The following is an 18720-nucleotide window of genomic DNA, read 5'->3' on the forward strand; positions in this document are numbered from 1 at the left end:
CAACAGTATACTTATCAAAGGAGTGTCTGAATTCTTAGAATGAGTGAATTGCCACTGCCCAAAACAAGGAAATGATTCAGCATGAGCAAATGCTTAATTACCTATTCCCCTGACCAGCTAAGCTTGTAAGATATTGGAAAAAATTAATACTAAATATCTGTGATATTTAGAAAGCAATGATTTTTAGTCCAATACATAATATGGGTTTTGTAGATTGATTCTCTTAAGTCATATTCCACTTGAATGCAGTAATTATACTACTGAACTGCATACTATACAGCTTCCATTTGCACACACAAAAGAAAACAGACCAAAAATGTATGATTTATACTGACTTCTTGGTTCTTTACAAGCCATCTCCTCTCCTCTGTACAATCACATATCCAACGTGATGTTTGGCAGTTGTATAAAATGAAATGTGGTATGTGTTGGAAGCTGACAAAAAGAGATATTTAGTTGGATGTTGCTATAGGCTAGGGAATGTGGAGGGAGGTGACAAAAAAATGGATAAGCAACTTGGGTTAGTGAACAAGGGAAAGGGATTATTACAGATTATTTTAATTGCGGCAGTATAGATATAATGAAGAGATAGCATCTGGGAATAAGGAAAATGAATTTCTCAAGTTCTTGAGAGAGAAGACTATCTTAGGCAGGATATAAAGGAGGGCATGTAAGGATCAAGAGTTTTAGATCTCATCATATCATCAGAGGAGGTAATGTGAGTGGAGTTTTACACTTCTCTCTAGTTGGTAAGAGTGATCACATGGTTGTGACTAGCCATATGAAGCCTTCTCTGGGGAAAGGACATATGTGGAAGTACAAGGCTGGTGATTATGATAAACTTAGGAGATTATAGCAAGGAATGAGGGGTTAAGCAGAAAGGAAATAAATGCTGCTTGTGAACTGGCAGCATTTATATTTTATTTATAGTTATACTTAAATTATATTTAAGGAAAAATACTTAACAGCATCAATGTGCGAATGTATTCTGAAGTGCAAAAAGCTGAATAAGGTAGGTGTAAAATGGATAAATGAGGGATTAAGCATGAAATCTGGAAGAAGGCAGTTTGGAGGCAGCACAAAATGAATAATGGTAATAATCAATTGCATGAAATGTATAAAGAGCAGCTCAGTTGAATGACTCAGTTGGTAAGGACAGCAAAGTGCATTATGAGCAAAAATTAGTAAATCAGGCCGAGACAACCCTCAGGAGGTTTTTTTAATAATGTGTGGCAAGTAGAAAAAAGAATGATATGGTAAGATGATGCTAATGGATGAAATTTGGAGATTAGCAACTGCTGCAGAGGACATAGTCAAGGTATTCAGTGAGCAGTTCATCAGGGTGTTTCATCCTCACTGTGAAATCAAAAGCTCAAGTGTAGAGAATGAAATGAGAGAAGACTTAATGGTGAACAAGCAAGAGGTATATTAGGAGTTAAGTGAGCTAGATGTCAATAAGGCAATAGGACTTGATGGCATATCACCACATGTCTTAAGGGATGTTACAGGGAGTTGACATTAGCTTTGGCTTACCTGTTTAACAAGAGTCTTGCAATAACACAAGTCCCAAAGAAGTGGGAGTGGTAAAACTGTTTGCTTCACAAAGGTGGTAATAAAGCTAAGGCTACAAATTATGGGCTGATCTGTATATCTGAAGTTGTAGTTCTTATGTTGGAGGAGTAGGTGAGAGCTAGGGTACAAATGTGTATTGATAACTGTGATATTCCTGTGCTGGTAAACATGGCTTTGTTAAAGGAAGGTTATGTTTTACCAACTTACTTATATACTATAACAAAGTGATGAATTCATCTGCGGGATAAGGAAGATTCATATACAGTGGCATACTTAGATTTTGTAAATGCTTTAGATAGATTGCCACACAACAAGTTGTATCTAGATGTAACAGATGGTATTCAATGATAGATTAGTAAGTTGGATAGGCAACTGGCTCTCAGGTAGGTATCAACATGTTGTGTATGGGGGTGCAATATCCCAGAAGAGGAAATTCACTAGGTGTGCTACAGGGGTCCATTCTGAGGCTATAGTTATTTAACTGATATATTATTGATATTGGGATGAGTTTAACTGGTTATAACTGTTTGCAGATGATACAAATTTGAAGAGAGTATGAGGAATCAAGCAGATGTGGCCTTACAGATGGAGTTGAATAGATTGTATGAGTGGGCAACAGTATGGAACTATTAGGTCAATGTTGCAAAGTGTAAGGTTCTGAAATTTGGTAGATAACAATGGGATGCAAATTATCTGATTTGTTGTGAAATCATCAGATCAGATAATGACAATGATGCAGAGGATTTTAACGTAAAGAGATAAAGAGGTTCTGGTGGTTCCATTGTATAATAACGCTTTGATCAGGCCTCATATGGATTATTGTGCACGGATTTGGTCCCCTGTTTTTTATGGTGATGAGGATATAGTGGAAAGAATTCAGAAAAGACTAAGGTGGTATTTTGGATGTGGTATATGAAGACTGATTGAAAGAATACAGTCTGCAATGCCTTGTGAATAGGCGGAAAAGAGGGAATAGGTTCTGCACAGATCATAGTCAGCTTACACAATATTATCTAATGAGGGCAGATGACCCATTTATGCGTGAACAATATAATATTCATCTTACCATATGCCATGTTCTGATGGAGCACCAGCACTTAGCTGGAGAGAGGAATGCAAGTTTTACTAATCTGAAAGAGTCAGATGTTGTCAGACTCAGAAAAACTGCTTGAAGTTTTTAACTTTTTGAAAGTAATTTACTTAAAGATGATTTATTTATTAGTAATTTATTTGAAGATAAATGCTATTTATATGTATATACGGCATTGCTCAAAGTTTAATTTATTTTTATGTTGTTCCTATCCACAAAACTTTATTTGCAAACCTATGGCACATTTTGCATCATGGGTGGACTAAGGATTTTTGTTTTCTATTTTTATCAATTATATATATATATATTTCTTTTGTTTTTTTATTTATATTTTCGCATAGTCCAGAAAGAGCCCTGTTCTAGAGACTAAACATGGAACTTTTTCAAGTCACTTCAAGCCTTCAATAAGCAGGGAAGTGGTCTCACACTAAGCAATGATATTCATCTCCTACCTAAAGACAATCACAAACATCCATGCCCACTGCAGGATTCAAACCCATGATCTGTTGGTTGGAGAGCAGATACACAAACCACTTTCCCAACCAGGCTGGCTAATTTGTTTTCCTATACTTAGCATGTTATATACCTATTTAGTTATTTAAAATTTATTACCTTGTTTTTAGCTGCAACCTTTGTAGTGACACAGTTTAACATTTTGCTGTTCTTGTATCAATAAACACAAAAGTATTTACCTAATTAACTCTCCTTCAGAATTCCTCACCACAGCATAAACACAGCAGTCAAATTTAGATTAAAACTGTTGTTGGTACTTTAAATTAAACATGTTAAGAAATTATATTTTTGTTTAATTCTTTATCCAAGTGTAAGCAAATAAATACAGTAAAATCTCTCATAACCAGCACCCAATTAACAGGCAATACCAAAAAAAAGCACTTTGAAGGTCTAAATTTAAACCTGAAATTGTTTTGTATATTGCGCAGCCAGAACTCACGCCAAAAATTGCATTCATATATGTATGCTCCTAGCCCATGTGGTGTCGCTATGGCTACTCCCGTGAAACGTAAGAGAAATGTTCTCACTCTCAAATTAAAACTCGAATTGCTGGAGAAAATGGAGAGAGGTGTCAGCAGAACGAAATTAATGGAGGAATATAAAGTTAGAAGTTCAACTTTGTATGATATAAAGAAACAAGGTGGTCATCTCCAGAGATTCATGATGTAAACAGAATCTACAAAAGCTTCAGAAAATCGGAAAACTGTACACCAATCCCTGGTGTGAAGAATTAGATCATGTGTTATACAAGTGGTTTGCCCTGAATAGATCAGAGGGAGCTTGTATTTCTGGACCGATGCTGCAAGAAAAAGCGAAGGAATTGCATGGGAAAATGAAGATGCAAGGCGAGTCTGGATTTTCCACTGGACGGCTTAACCGATTCAAAGAAAGTAATTTTAAATACTGTTTAAATTTGATTTTGTGAAATATAAAATCCACTCGATTTTTGACGTTATTTATTTAATTATGGCCGGAGGATCGAAAAACATGCCCAACGACACAGGTAACATGTTCTCAAAATATATATATTCAATTATCCGGCAAAATCTTGTATCCAAAATCAGTGAAGTTCTGTTGTTGCCGGTTAAGAGAGATTCTACTGTATGTGAAATATCTTCATGATTAAGATACTAGTATATAGAGATTAATGACTTCACATTAATTGCCTTATTATCCCATAGTACAAAGCACACATCCTTTCAGGTATATAAAATGCTATGCATTATGTGAAGGGCCACTTGTGACATGCTTTTTTTTTTTTTTAATCCCCCACTACACGAAATAGTGCTAAACCTATAGAGCATCAGTGCCATGTGTGGACAAGTGGTTAAGGAGAAAGTAGGAACCTGTTGACCAACTAGAGATTACAGTTTTTGAAGAAATCGAGCTTGGAAAGACTATTTTAAGAGGGAAAAAAGGTAAAATAATAAGAAATAGAATGAAAGAGGAGGAGGAGGAGAAATTAGTTTGGTAGTTTTGAAGTTGAGCATTAAATGCTCAACTTCAAATGTTCTTCAATTGAAGAACTCCCTATAAAGATTATTCACATTGTAGATGGGATTCATACCTAAATCTTTCCAACCCGGTATAGAGGCTCCTAGAATTTAAAGAAGATTTTATATCATTTAAAAATAGAAATAATAGACACAAATTTCTTAAAGATATTTAGTAATTATATTGTTGATAAATATTCTGTTGATTGTATTAATAGTACTATATTAAATATCTCTTATTGTAAAGAACAATATAATTTTTTTATCTTCTTTAGAACCTCTTGAACCCAAGACTTCTCCACCTCCTGCACATCTCTCAGGTAAGAATATTCTTTAATATTCTTGTAAATAAATAATATTTTCAAAATTTTACTAATATTAATTTATTTCTATATAAAAGCAGTTTAAATACATTCTAATGTTTAATCTCATGATGTGTATTTGGTTAGTATATTGAGTTTAACAGGTTTTATTCATTCATTTATTGCCCATCTCATCATCCCAGTTTTAGAATTGGAATTGACAATAATTTTTTGGTCTTTTATCTTGAAATGCTGACTGGGTTGTCATTGATTTATATTATATCTATAAATGTATATATGTTATTATGATTTTTTTTTTTTCTAAGGGAGATATAAACTTTACCACCTCCATCTAATAATTATTATTATTATTATTCAGGCCTCCAAGGAGTCAAAAGACTCATCGAGGGAGGTCCTTCCTAAGACATAAAGTCTGTCAAGACTCATCAAGGGGAGGTCCCCCCCTGAGAAACACAAAGTCTATCATACCACTCTTTAAACTCACTGACCGTTCTCGCTCCCACCACTCCATCAGGAAATGCATTCCACGGCTCAACCACCCTCCACACAAAGAAACCACTCCTTACCCTCTTGCTCACAGTTTCCTTTCGTAACTTCCAGGGATGGCCTCTTGTCATCACTCCTTCCCGCTGTTCAACCAAGCGAAAGAACTCCCCAGTGTCAACCCTGTAACCACCTCTCAACAGTTTAAAAGTTTCAATCATATCCCTCTCCTTCTTCTATCCACCAAAATCTGCAGTCCACATTCTCTCAGCCGATCCTCATAACTATCCTTGTACAGTCCTGAAACCATCTTTGTATCCTTTCCACAGTTAATTTATCCCCTTCAAATCCTGGGGACCAAATCTGAGAACAATAGTCCAAGTGTGGTCTGATCAGAGACTTATACAACGGAATGATAACCCTCTTATCTCTGCAGGTCAGTGTCCTTCTCATAATAGCAGCAATCCTCTGTGTTACCTTCACCACCTTTGCAATATGTGCCCTAAACTTCAGGTTTCTATCAATCATCAACCTCAGATCTCTTGTCTCCCCTACTTCCTCCAGTATAACTCCTCCCATAGAGTATGCAGCATCCCATCGATGTTTCCAAAACCTCAAGACCTTACATTTTGCTGCATTAAACTGACACCTCCATTCATTTGCCCATCTATCTAGCTTATTTAAATCCTCTTGCAGGGCTACCACATCTGCACCATTACTAATAATCCTTCCCAGCTTCGCATCATCTGCAAACAACTGAATATCCCCCTGCAATCCACTGGCTATGTCATTGATATAAAGGTTAAACAATATAGGTCCTAGTACTGAGCCCTGTGGGACCCCACTTGTAACCCTCTGCCTCCTGGAAACTGCTCCACCATACACAACTCTCTGATACCTATCAGACAGCCAATCCTGAATCCAGTTGACCAATCTGACATCCAGGCCAATGTGCTGCAACTTAAATATAAGCTTATCATGTGGCACCCTGTCAAATGCCTTCGCCAAGTCTAAGAAAATTGCAGTATATGCCTTTCCCTCATCTAATGTTCTTGAAACTTTATTATAAAAGGCTAGCATATTGCTAAAACAAGAGCGTCCTTTCACAAATCCATGTTGATTCTCACAGATAACATTACCCTCATCTGCCCAATGCTGTATACGGTCCCTCACTACTTTCTCCAAGATCTTAATAACTACTGATGACACACAGACTGGCCTATAATTAGACACTTCCAGTCTGTTACCACCCTTATGCAATTGCACTATCTTACCTTCCTTCCATTCCCAGGGCACCTTTGCCAAAGCCATACTTTCATTGAAAAGCCACGTTAAAGGCACTGTCAATTCCCTAGCACATTCTCTCAAAACTCGTGGTGAAATACCATCCAGTCCCACAGCTTTACTGACATCCAGAGTACTCAGTATCTGAAACACACTCTCCTCCTGTACCTCTAAACTTCAAACCTGCCCAATCCCTCTAGCATTAAAACCGACTCCTCTAGGATGAAATACTCCAATAAATTGTTCATTGAACAATTCCACTATGTCCTCTACATCAGTCACTCTATTCCCATTTTTATCCCACAATATCATTCTTCCACAGTCATTTCTCCTCCTACTGGCCACATAGCTAAACAATTCCCTAGGATTTTCTTTGGATCTTAGGGCCAATCTCTTCTCATATTCCAGTTTCACTTTCCTTACCACACTAGTCACTCTTCTGGCCTGTGTCTTATATTCCTCATGCATCTCTTCACCTGGCTCCTTATATCTCTTCCATAGCCTCTTTTTCGCATGCAATTCCTGTTTAATATTGTTTGTCATCCACTTTACTCCAAATTGCGTCCTCTTCTTCACTCGTGGTATACAACTTACCATTGCTGATAACAAATATTCTTTCACAATTTCCCACGCACTAGTGATATCCCAGAATTCCAATTCCTGCCTCCATGAAACTTCCCGAAGTTGACGTCCAAGACTATTATAATCACCTGCCTTATAATTCCACATAAGTTCCCGTCTCTTTGATACTCCTGCATGTCTATTCATTTTCCAAGTCAACACCATATGGTCACTCTCTCCAACTGGTGGGAGAGACATCAACTCAGTTATTATCAACTCTTCTGATGCTCAAATCCAAAACTTTTGAACCTCTTGTTCCCTCTGTTACATGCTGCCTAAGACATTTGTCCCTCAAGAATTCTAGAAATTCCATTCCCCTATTGCTACATGCATCTTCCTCTCTCCAATTTATACTACTGAAGTTAAAATCTCCCATAACAATCATTCTTCTTGCACTTGCCAAACTTAGCTGTCTAAACATCTCCTGGTCCCCATCCTTTGTGCTCCTGGGTCTGTAGCAACACCCCACTAAATATCCTGTCTTGCCTACCTCTACCTCACACCATACGCTCTCAAAATCATTTGTCGCACTTCCTTCCAAATTCTCCACTCTTAGAGGACATAGGTCATCACTTATCATAAGCAGTACCCCACCACCACGCTTTCCCCTCCTATCCTGACAAAAAATGCTATACCCAGCGACTTCTATTCCTGTTGTTATATCCCCTTCTGTCAACCATGTCTCAGTGATCGCAATAATTTTTGGCCAGGCTGATGCTATCTGTGCCACCAATTCTTCTCCCTTATTCCGGATACTCCTGGCATTAGTATAAAGCATATAAATGCCATTGTTTCTATACCCAGCATTATCCCTTCTAGACTTCACTGGGCTCAGTGTTACCTGACATTGTCTCCCTTCTCCCAAGTATCCATTCCCACAAGAGGCCACCCCTGCTATCATCCTCCCTGGGACATACTGACTCGTTCAGAACAGCAATCTCTCCAGATGCCTACGTCCTTCATCATTCAAATGTAAACGGTCTCTCGCATACAATTCCTCTCTTTCCTCAAACGCACTCCAAGCATCCACATATACCAGTCCTCTCTTGTCACACATTCTCGCTATTATGCCATTCAATATCACCGCTCTTCTGCTCAGCTCATCATTATCATACCTAGGCAACACGCACACTATTTTTCCTCTCTCTGTCTTCTTCCGTACAGTCTCAAGCAAAAATCTCATATCTCCCGCTGCCCGACTTACATTACCACTCATGTCATTCGTTCCTACCATCACAATCATCTCATCCACCCTTTCACCTCTCTTAATTGCCATAGCCACCCTTTCTATTGTTCCTCCTAGAAAACCCTCCTCACGCATCCTATCTTGAACACCACTGATCATTGAGTCGCCATACATTATACCTCTTACCATTCCCTCGCTCCTATTGTTTCCATTCTCTCCTCTTCTTTCATTCCCATACCTCTCTCTTCCACTGTTTCCACTCTCTCCTCTTCTAGCACTCCCATACATCTCTCTCATTCCCTCTCTCCTACTGTTTCCATTTTCTCCACTTCTAGCACTTCCATATCCCTCTCTCATTCTGTCTCTCCTACTACTGTTTCCATCCTCTTGTCCTCTAGCATTCCCATACCTCTCTCTCATTCCATCTCTCCTACTGTTTCCATTCTCTCCTCTTCTAGCACTTCCATATCTCTCTCTCTCTCTCTCCTACTGTTTCCATCCTCTCGTCTGCTAGCATTCCCATACCTCTCTCTCATTCCCTCTCTTCTACGGTTTCCATTCTCTCCTCTTCTAGCACCCCCATACCTCTCACTCATACTCCCTAAATTCTCTATCTCTCCTACTCTGATTTGCCTTGCATTTATCTCTTCCATTCTCCTAATCTTATCTTTCATACTTCTGCTCTCATTCACAAGACATTCCACCTCCTCTTTCAACTCGTCTATCTCCCTCTGCAGGTCAGTCACTCTTAATCTAAATTCACTCTCCCAAACAAAACCATCTCCTAAACTTTCACAGTCACTCACACCTTCCACACTATCAACTATTATTTTCTCATTCTCTCCTATCACACTACTTGTCTTCCTACATTCATTCCCCGTTCCTGGAGCAACAAAGTCGGATATCGATATATCTAATGTACTTATTTCCTCCAACTGCCTGCATTTTGCGCACATACGCTTTCCACTCTCTTTAACAAGCCACATATGTAATTCCTGAGATGCATACATGCCGCAAGTACTGCATGCCACAAAGTCCCTTATGATATTGCTAATAATTGAGTTCTTAAATGGCGGAGGACTTGGCGTTACGCCACTTGCAACTGCTGCTGAATCCACCATCATTCCTTACTGCCGAGTAGCGTAATCTTTAATAATTATTCAATTAATAAATAAGAGGGGAAAAAAAGTACAAACATCAGAACATTTAAGTACTAAATATAATTAAATAAAATGAAATATAACTAAATACAGTAACTTAGCTTCGTTTTGTCTTCCACCATTACGCGTTCGATTCCGACGGTACCAAAATATATTATATCGTGACAGCAACTAACTTCCAAAAAACAACCACTGAAGTACACTCGTATTCAGAGAACCAATTTAGCACTCAAAAACGTTGAAAAATGGGGAAAAAAGCAGACTATTCACCGATTAAAAATCACTTTCTTCTGCACAGCTCAAATTCACCGCCACGTGCTACGGCGACGCTAGCGCCACTGGCTAAGCTTAGGTGTTGACAGTTATTCGTGACTTATTTTTAATGGTATTAACAACACCAAACGAACTATTTTATAAAAAGATGTTTTATTAACTGCTTATAATTCACTGAATTTCAAATCAGCAGCATCAGAGCACAACATAGCATGTGTATGCGACAGTGAGTAAGTGAAACAATGCAACTGTAACAGATACAAAATATCTAAAGTCCTATTTTGGCACCCTCAAAAGAAGGGGGGGGGGAGGAATTACAGCTATGTAGGAATTGTTCTTAAGATAATAGTCTCCCAAATTTGTTTGTTCAGGTTAGGAGAATTCTTCACATCCATGGCTGACTCAAAAAATAATCTTTTAGATCTGTGATGACTTCTAAATAGCACATTACTTTTCTTCCATCCAATCCTGTGTGGTGTTCAAAGTGTGGTCTGCAGGCCTGACTTGTTATAATAATGCTGCAAATGTATTTTTTATGTTCTTCCAGGCTAATTTGGGGAGAGGGACTTAGAATGTTCCTCTAATCAAAATTAGATTGCAACTGAGATCTCTTTCCTAATGAAGTTCTGCATAATCCATCAGAATATAAAAAAAGTAATGTTCATTGCTTTTAGTTAACGATTGTTATCATTAACTTAAAAATAATAATACTACTTTTATATTTTTAAAAATAGATTTGTATTCTTTTAAAAAAGCTCTTCATTTGCATTGAAGATAGGTTTGGAGTGTAGCACATGATGATGAAGTAAAGTGAGATAATAATTTATAAAATTGGTATAGTCAGTTCTCCCTACAACAAACTTGTAGGCACCACAGGAAGAGCTGGTTATAGTGGATAGTTTCATATAGCGAATTTCTTTTAATTTTGTATTTTAATTAGGCTTTGGTAGGAACTTTTTAATAGTTTTTTACACTGAGCACGTCTGCTGTAATGGTGTTTGTTAAAGTGAAAGTTGATTGTAGTTCATTTCACTATTAACATAAATTTTCATAGCATGTTAGTTTAATTAAATATCACCAATTGCTTCCGTAGCACAATTGGAAGAACAGTGTTACATTGCACCTTTCAATTGGAAAAGACCTAACTTCAATTCTTGTCTTGATGAGAGGAATCTTTGTATGGATTTTTTTAGTTGAAGGTGAGTTAGCCAATCTCATATGGAGGTAGTAGGGTTTTCTCTCCCAGAAACTCAGGTTTTTTATTCTGACAAATTGGCCTTAAGAACACACAATTTACAGACAAAAAATACTAGTGGTAGTGGGCAGTAGAGATGATGGTAGTGGCAGTTTGCTGTTGTTAGAGGATTAAGTGGTGTAGATGGAGAGTTGTAGAGCAGGTGTCCTCCCTTAATGAGTCTTTGGACTCCTTGGAGGTGTCATGTAATAATAATAATAATAAATAAATAAATATCATATAAATTATTTGATAAAACAGTAATGCCGAGTCAAAGAGATGTTATAGTCTTGCAGGAGGACTTGAATAGATTGCATGAATGGGCAGGTAAGTTGAACTATCAGTTCAATATTGCAACGCATAAAGTTTTGAAATTTGGTAAGCAACGATGGAATGCAGAGTACACACTTGGTGGGGAAACTTTAAAGGAGGTGGAGAAAATGAGAGATCTGGTAGTGGTGGTGGACAAGGACCTGAAATTCAGAAGCCACATTGCACAAGTTGGAAAAACCTCACATCAGATAATGGCAATGATGCAGAGGACCCTAACATTCAGAAATAAAGAGGTTATGATGCCCTTGTATAGGGCCTTGATCAGGCCTCATATTGATTATTGTGCACAAATCTGGTTGCCAGATTTTCATGGTGATGAGGATACGTTGGAAAGGATCCAGAGAAGAGTCACAAAGGTTGTCGGTGGTCTTTGGAATTTGGAGTATGGGGACAGATTAGGAGAATGCAAATTGCAAAGCCTCACGTGAATAGGAGGAAGAGGTGGGGGGGAGGGATATGATTGAGACATATAAGCTAGGCAGGGGTTATTATCCAGTTGACATGGAAGAGATTTTTCATAGAATGAGAGAGAGAGGGTAGAACAAGAGGGTATTACTGGAAACTGTATAAAGAGGGTGTGAGCAGAGGAGTGAGGAGCAGGTTCTTTGCATGGAGAGTGGTTGGTGAGTGGAATGCATTGTGTGTGTGTGTGTGTGTGTGTGTGTGTGTGTGTGTGTGTGTGTGTGTGTGTGTGTGTGTGAATGTAGATACATTGAATCGTTTTAAGGCATGGTTGGATAAGCATTGTGTGCAATAGAGTGTACCTCCCATGATGAGTCTCTTAACTCCATAGAGGTTGGATGTTTATAATAATAATAATAATAATAATAATAATAATAATAAAAGATGTAATGGAATATGAATTGAAATTATTCATATTTGAAGATGCAAAAATAAATCGTGTCTAAAATTCCTTAATTTCATTTGTGAAATAAAACAAAAAAACATACTAAATAATAGTTTATATATATGTGTGTGTGTGTGTGTGTATAATATATATATATATATATATGTATATATATATTTTTTTTTTATAGTAATGTGCCTTGCTGATGGTGTCCAAGTATTGGTTCAGTTAGATGGTTCCAATGGAGTGGTATATGTGAAAGGTCATAGCCAGGATCCTCAGTGCCGAAGAATTGTAAGCAATAGTGAAACAGAGACCATTAATTTCAAAGTGCTATTTAATACTTGTGGTCTCATCCATATCAATGTAAGTATTACAACACTAATTTTTTTTTTATCATTTTGTCTATTATCCCAGAATCACACACTTGTTTATTATAGCATTATGCTGTTCAAGTTCATTTCAAAGAAAACTACTTTTTGTGCAAATCTTATATTTTTTTAATGAAGTTATATATGCATATGTATAATTAGTGTAAATAGTGTGCTTGCATTCAGAATATGTACATAGTACATGCATTTGAATGGATGATGATAAAAGCATTCATTAATGTCAGTGTTGTTCTGACTATACTATTCATGCTGTCTGCATCTTGTAACATAAGATCAAGTATACATATGCACTTGATATGTAAGATCAGATTAACACTTATTACCATTACTATGTACATCATTCTTGCTCAAGTATTACATTATTTGTAGTAATATATTTTAAAAAAGTGAACAATTAATTATAAAGAAACAAGTTATATATTTAGTTTAATCCTTTATCCAAGTGTAAGCAAACAAAGTTTGTGCCTGAAGTATTTTCAGGACTGGGGCAACTCGTGGTAAAGGTGGTATAAGTTCTGATCACTTGCCTTAGTGTTCCATAATGCAAAGCATATCTCCTTGCGGACATGAATACTGCTATGCATTAAGAGAAGGGTCACTACCCAGACTAGTTTCAACCTTTATTGAGGTCTCATCAGTGGCAGCCAGACCCAGAGGTGGTGATACTAAGGTGGAAGTAATGCAGAAGTCATATCACCATATACCAGTCACCAAAAGGTGTCAACACCTTATTATTAAAATTCTCTGGATTAGAGATAATTGATGGATGGTTTTTTCACTTGGCTATGCTACCAATTATATATTTGGTTTAATCCTTTATTCAAGTGTAAGCAAACAAAAAAAAAGGTACCTTAGTATCACCACCTTTGGATCTGGCTCCCACTGATGAGACCTCAATGAGGTTGAAACTGGTGTGGGTAGCGACCCTTCCCATAATGCATAGCAGTATACATATCTGCAAGGAGATGTGCTTTGCATTATGGGATACTAAGGCAAGCGATCAGAACTTTTACCACGAGTTTCCCCAGTCCTGAAAAGACTTCAGGTGCAAACTTTGTTTGCTTACACTTGGATAAAGGATTAAACCAAATACCAGGTGGTATCAAAAAGTTTCGAGACTAGTTTTGTAGCAAGCTAACAGATGGTAGCACAAGGCTGCATGCACAGCCACAGGGAGCACCTACCTTCCTAAGTGAGTGTGCCAAAAGACATCGTCCTGTGTACATCAAGAGCTGTGCAACTGATGCTATTCTGACCATCTGTGTTACCACATCTGCGATTTCATCATGCACAGCAAGTTAGAACAAACAGCAAACGTGAAATTCACTTTTAAAAAAACGTGAAATTCGAGGATCATTACCGGTGACGAAACTTGGGTGTATGGGTATGACCCTGAGATGAAGCAGCAGTCTTCACAGTGGAAGAGCCCATCAGCTCCACGACCGAAAAAAGGTGAAGCAGGTCTGCAGCTTGACCAAGTGCATGCTCATCGTGTTTTTTGACATTTGCGGCATTGTGCATCAAGAATTTGTCCTCAGGGGCCAGACTGTCAATAGTGAGTTCTACTGTCAGATTTTAAGGTGTCTGAGGAGGACATTCGGCGAAAGTGACCAGATCTGTGGCGCGCGAAAAACTGGATGCTCCACGATGCACCCTGTCACCGAGCTCTCCTCAGACGTGAGTTTCTTGCCAGAAACAACATGATCTCACTTCCGCAACCACCCTACTCGCCAGATTTGGCTCCTGCAGACTTCACCCTCTTCCCGAAGATGAAGATCCAGCTCAAAGGTCACCGTTTTGACACCATTGCGGAGATCCAGCGTAAATCGCAGAAGGTGCTTGACATACTTCGAAAAGAAGACTTCCAAGACACATTCCAGAAGTGGCAAGAATGCTGGGAGCGCTGTATTGATATGCAAGGGGACTATTTTGAAGGTGATAGTGTGTAAATGTAGATAAATAAAGTAATTTCTCGTAAACAGAGCTAGTCTCGAAACTTTTTGATGCCACCTTGTATATAATTGGTAGTATAGCCAAGTGAAAAAACTTCTATTAATTATAAAGAAACACTCAAATTTCACTATAGCTAAAGGAATAGTTTGTTATGTGATATTTTGTTGCCTTTGGTCGGGACCTTACAATTGTGCAATATTATAAGCAAGTTTACAATAATCATGTTTGTTTAATGGGAGTTGATGTAGAAGTGTGCTAGCATGTGAATTTGAAATTATTGCTATGACCATTATTTCCTCATCTTATCTCAGACTTCACTGATTTATTTTGGTAATGCTTTTGAAGACATGAACTAAATGATAGAGATAAACTGACAGTCTAATAAAATTAATACAGGGTGGCCATAATATAACTTTCCATCTTTGGAGGCATCTGTAGCTAAAACCAATAAACAGAATGAACCAAATTTTATATTGAGACTTTTGAAGACATGGGGAAATGATTTCTGCAAAAAAAAAAAAAAAAAAAAAAAAAAAAAAAGATTTAGTACCAAAAGTCGCTGATAGGGGAAATTTTAGTGCTGGCAGAGCCAAAAGCAGTCAAATATTTGCAGTAAACGTAGGTAAAAAGGATTATGCAAATTTTACTGTGCATATGTGACAGCAGCACCACCAATTCCACTTAGAAAGGGATCGGGAACGTTCAGGCAGTTATTCAAATGACTGATGAATTGTGCTCAATATGCATCCTACCTTGCCTCAGCGTGCTTTACTTGTTAAGTTGTTTACCTTAAACAGTGCAATGCCATAGTGGCCCTTTGGGAATTTAGAAGGCTTCATAACCTGCATACAGGTCCTATGTCAGCTGTAGCACTGAGAGCTCTGATTAAGAAGTTTGAAGAAACTGGATCACTAGGACTTAGACCTGGCAGAGGACGGAAAGCAGTGCAAGAAAGGTCAGCACATTGAAAATCGTGTATGTGGTCCAGGGGACCCTGATTCTGATGAATAAAACATTATTTCCTGTAAGTTCAATCACTACATTAATTCCTGTGTCTCTCACAAGCTGTTGTTTTAGTTTAATTATTATTATCATCATCATTGTAATGTGCCACATATTCAGCTGGAATGAGTGACGCAGCTGTCGCTTACACCGTCGAAATGTTATTATTCCATTTTTATCTGCCTTTATGTAATTATCCGCTTGGTTTCGGTTCCACCAGCGGCAAAATTTCCCCTATCAGCGACTTTTGGTACTAAATCATTTTTTCGCAGAAATCATCTCCCCATGCCTTCAAAACTCTCAATATAAAATTTGGCCAAATTCTGTTTATTATTTTTAGCTACAGATGCTTCCAAAGAGGGAAAGTTATTTTATGGCCACCCTGTATTTTATGACTTCTCTAATCAAAAACTCTTTTTCTGAATTTATTGTTTCTGTTATTTCTGCATCAACCTACCTATATCTTGGTCTATCTCTGGGTCTTTTTTTTTTTTTTTTTTTTTTTTAACTCAGACAATTCTTTTGCTAATCCTTCTATCTCCTATTCTATTTAAATGGTTATCCTGTCTTAAATTTGCCCTGCTTATACATTCTTGAATATAATAATCTGACTCTTGTCTGATATCTTCATTTTTAATGTTTGTTCCATTGATTCCACTCCCCCCCCCCCCTCTCCCAGTCTCTAAGTTTCCTCATAGTTTTTTTTCCTCAGATCAGTAGACTGATCTTTGAGATCAACTGTTTTATTTCTAACCCAACTCTCAAATCTATAAGTTAAAATTGGTTTGATCACTATCTTGTATACTGCTAACTTCATGTTTTAGCTGATTTCTGTGTATTATTTCATATAAATTTAATCAACTGGCTTCTCACCATACTATGTAGCCTTACTTAGACTGTTATCTACTACATGCTGAATTTGCCATTTTTACAAAAACGTTTCTTAAGTAGTTAAATATCCTTCTATAATGTGAATGTAATTAATGTTCTCTGTTTCTCTGACTATTTTCATGGTTTTAATCTTTTTATTGCTGATTTTCTTCACACAGTAATTATTTAATTTATCTGAAAAATCTTGAAGACTTGTATCAGATTTCTTTAAGAGGATAATGTCATATGTATAGAATAAAATACTAAGATTATATATTAGGTTTAATACCACGTTCCTTAATAATGTGGTCCATATAGAATTTTTGAAATGTAAGTGGTATTAAACCTGACATTTAACTACTTCTATGAGAAAGGATACATGGAACCACAAGGCCAGTGATTATGAAAAGTGATTAGGAGACAACCTGGAGCTATAGCATGGGATGTGTAATTAAGCAGTAAGGAAATAAATCTGATTGGAAACTGCCAAAGATATTTAACACCATCAGTCTGTGAATGTATATTTTGAAGTTCAAAATCAAAACCAGGTAGGTATCAAATGGATGAATGAAGAGATTAAGCATAAAATCTGGAAGAAAAAGAAGAAGAAGAAGACTCTGTGAAAGCAACACAAGATGAATAACGGTAATAATCAGATGCATGAAGAGTAAAGAGCAGCCCAGGAAGGTGACTCAGTTGGTAAGGATAACAAAAGTGTAATATGAGCAGAAGTTGGCAAATCAGGACAAGAAAATCCTAGAGAGTTTTTTTGATGTGTAGCAAGTAGAAAGAACAATGATTATAACAAGTGCTGTTACTGAATGAAAATGATAGATTGGTAACTGCAGCAAGAAGTTAAAATTCTGAGAAATTCACAATGAACTGCTCATGGAATACTTCAACTATATTGACCATGGTAACTTAGCAACTGCTACAGATTTTTTTTTTTTATTTATCCCACATGCGAGAGGTACATGCACCTGTAGTACATAAGTTTTATGTGTGAGATGCAGCTAAGAAACCTGTTGAGATTCCTCTTAAAGAGCTGTAGGTTGAACTTGTTGGGAAATACATCATGGAGCAGGCTGTTCCAAAGGACAGAGGTAGATGGCATAAATGAGGAAGAGAAGAAGCAGGTTCAATGAGTTTGCAGTTGTATTGTAAAAGGATGTTGCACAGCTGCTGCTCTTGTTTTAACAACTTAATTGCAAATGGAAGAATGATGTTTGCCAATTCACTGGAGCAGTGACCATGAAAGTACCTGTAGAAGAGAACAAAGCTGAAATTGCATCTGAGAGACAGAGGTTGAAGTGAGCCTCATGAGCTGAATTGCTCTCCTCTGGGCAGTATCAAGAATTTTTAAAGAAGTTCCAGGTGCACTATCCCAAATGTATGAACAGTATTCTAAGCAGTACCATTGACAGGGTATAGCATAGAGGCAGGATCCTCATGGCGCAGCTTAATAAGGGCTCTGGTTCAGCCATATTGTGGTAGGTACCATCGCTACGCTGACAATTTCTGTTAGTGTAGCAAGTGCGGAAAGAAGTTTTTCCAAGCTTAAACTAATTAAAAATTATTTGCGAACAACAATGATCCAAGAAAGATTTGTTGGTCTAGCAACTATATCGATAGAGGCAGACATACCTTATAATTTAAATTTAGAAGAGTTTATAGGCAGTTTTATTGTGCGATATCCTCATAGAGCAAACATTTAATTAATATTATTATGTAATAGTTTTGTGTTAATGTTTCTCTTGTAATAAAAACAAAATAACAATTGGAGATTTTTTTATATTTTTGTCTCACAATCCATCAGGGGCGATATTTAATTGTTTGCCTCAGGGCACGATCTAATCTGGCGACAGCCCTGATTCTAAGGATGGGCAGATTTGGGATTTAATATAAAGTTAGTAGCTGGGTGGGTGTAAAATAACATCTTGAGTGAAAAAGAATGCCTAGTTTTTTAGAAGCTGAGGAAACTGTTGTTGTGATGTGTTTGTGCAAAGAGAGGTTGGAGGTAAATGTCAATCCAAGGAAAGATAGTTCATCTTGTCTGGTGATGTGTGTATTACTGAGAATGGGGTGAGATGA

At 37.3% G+C, this 18720-nt stretch overlaps 1 protein-coding gene across 1 annotated transcript in view; it reads left to right on the forward strand.

Annotated features, from left to right (window-relative positions):
- Positions 1 to 18720, forward strand: part of LOC150101923 (uncharacterized) — a 1001066-nt gene that overhangs the window by 961316 nt on the left and 21030 nt on the right. Inside the window, exons 148-149 of the mRNA XM_090399931.1 lie at positions 4944 to 4988; positions 12603 to 12778. Coding sequence (XP_090256057.1) covers positions 4944 to 4988; positions 12603 to 12778 — 221 coding nt within the window. The remainder of the gene's footprint in view (positions 1 to 4943; positions 4989 to 12602; positions 12779 to 18720) is intronic.

Source organism: Typopeltis vanoorti, chromosome 11 (genome assembly GCF_054136105.1).
Source record: "Typopeltis vanoorti isolate ZY-2024b chromosome 11, IOZ_Tvanoo_1.0, whole genome shotgun sequence".
Lineage (NCBI taxonomy): Eukaryota > Metazoa > Arthropoda > Arachnida > Uropygi > Thelyphonidae > Typopeltis > Typopeltis vanoorti.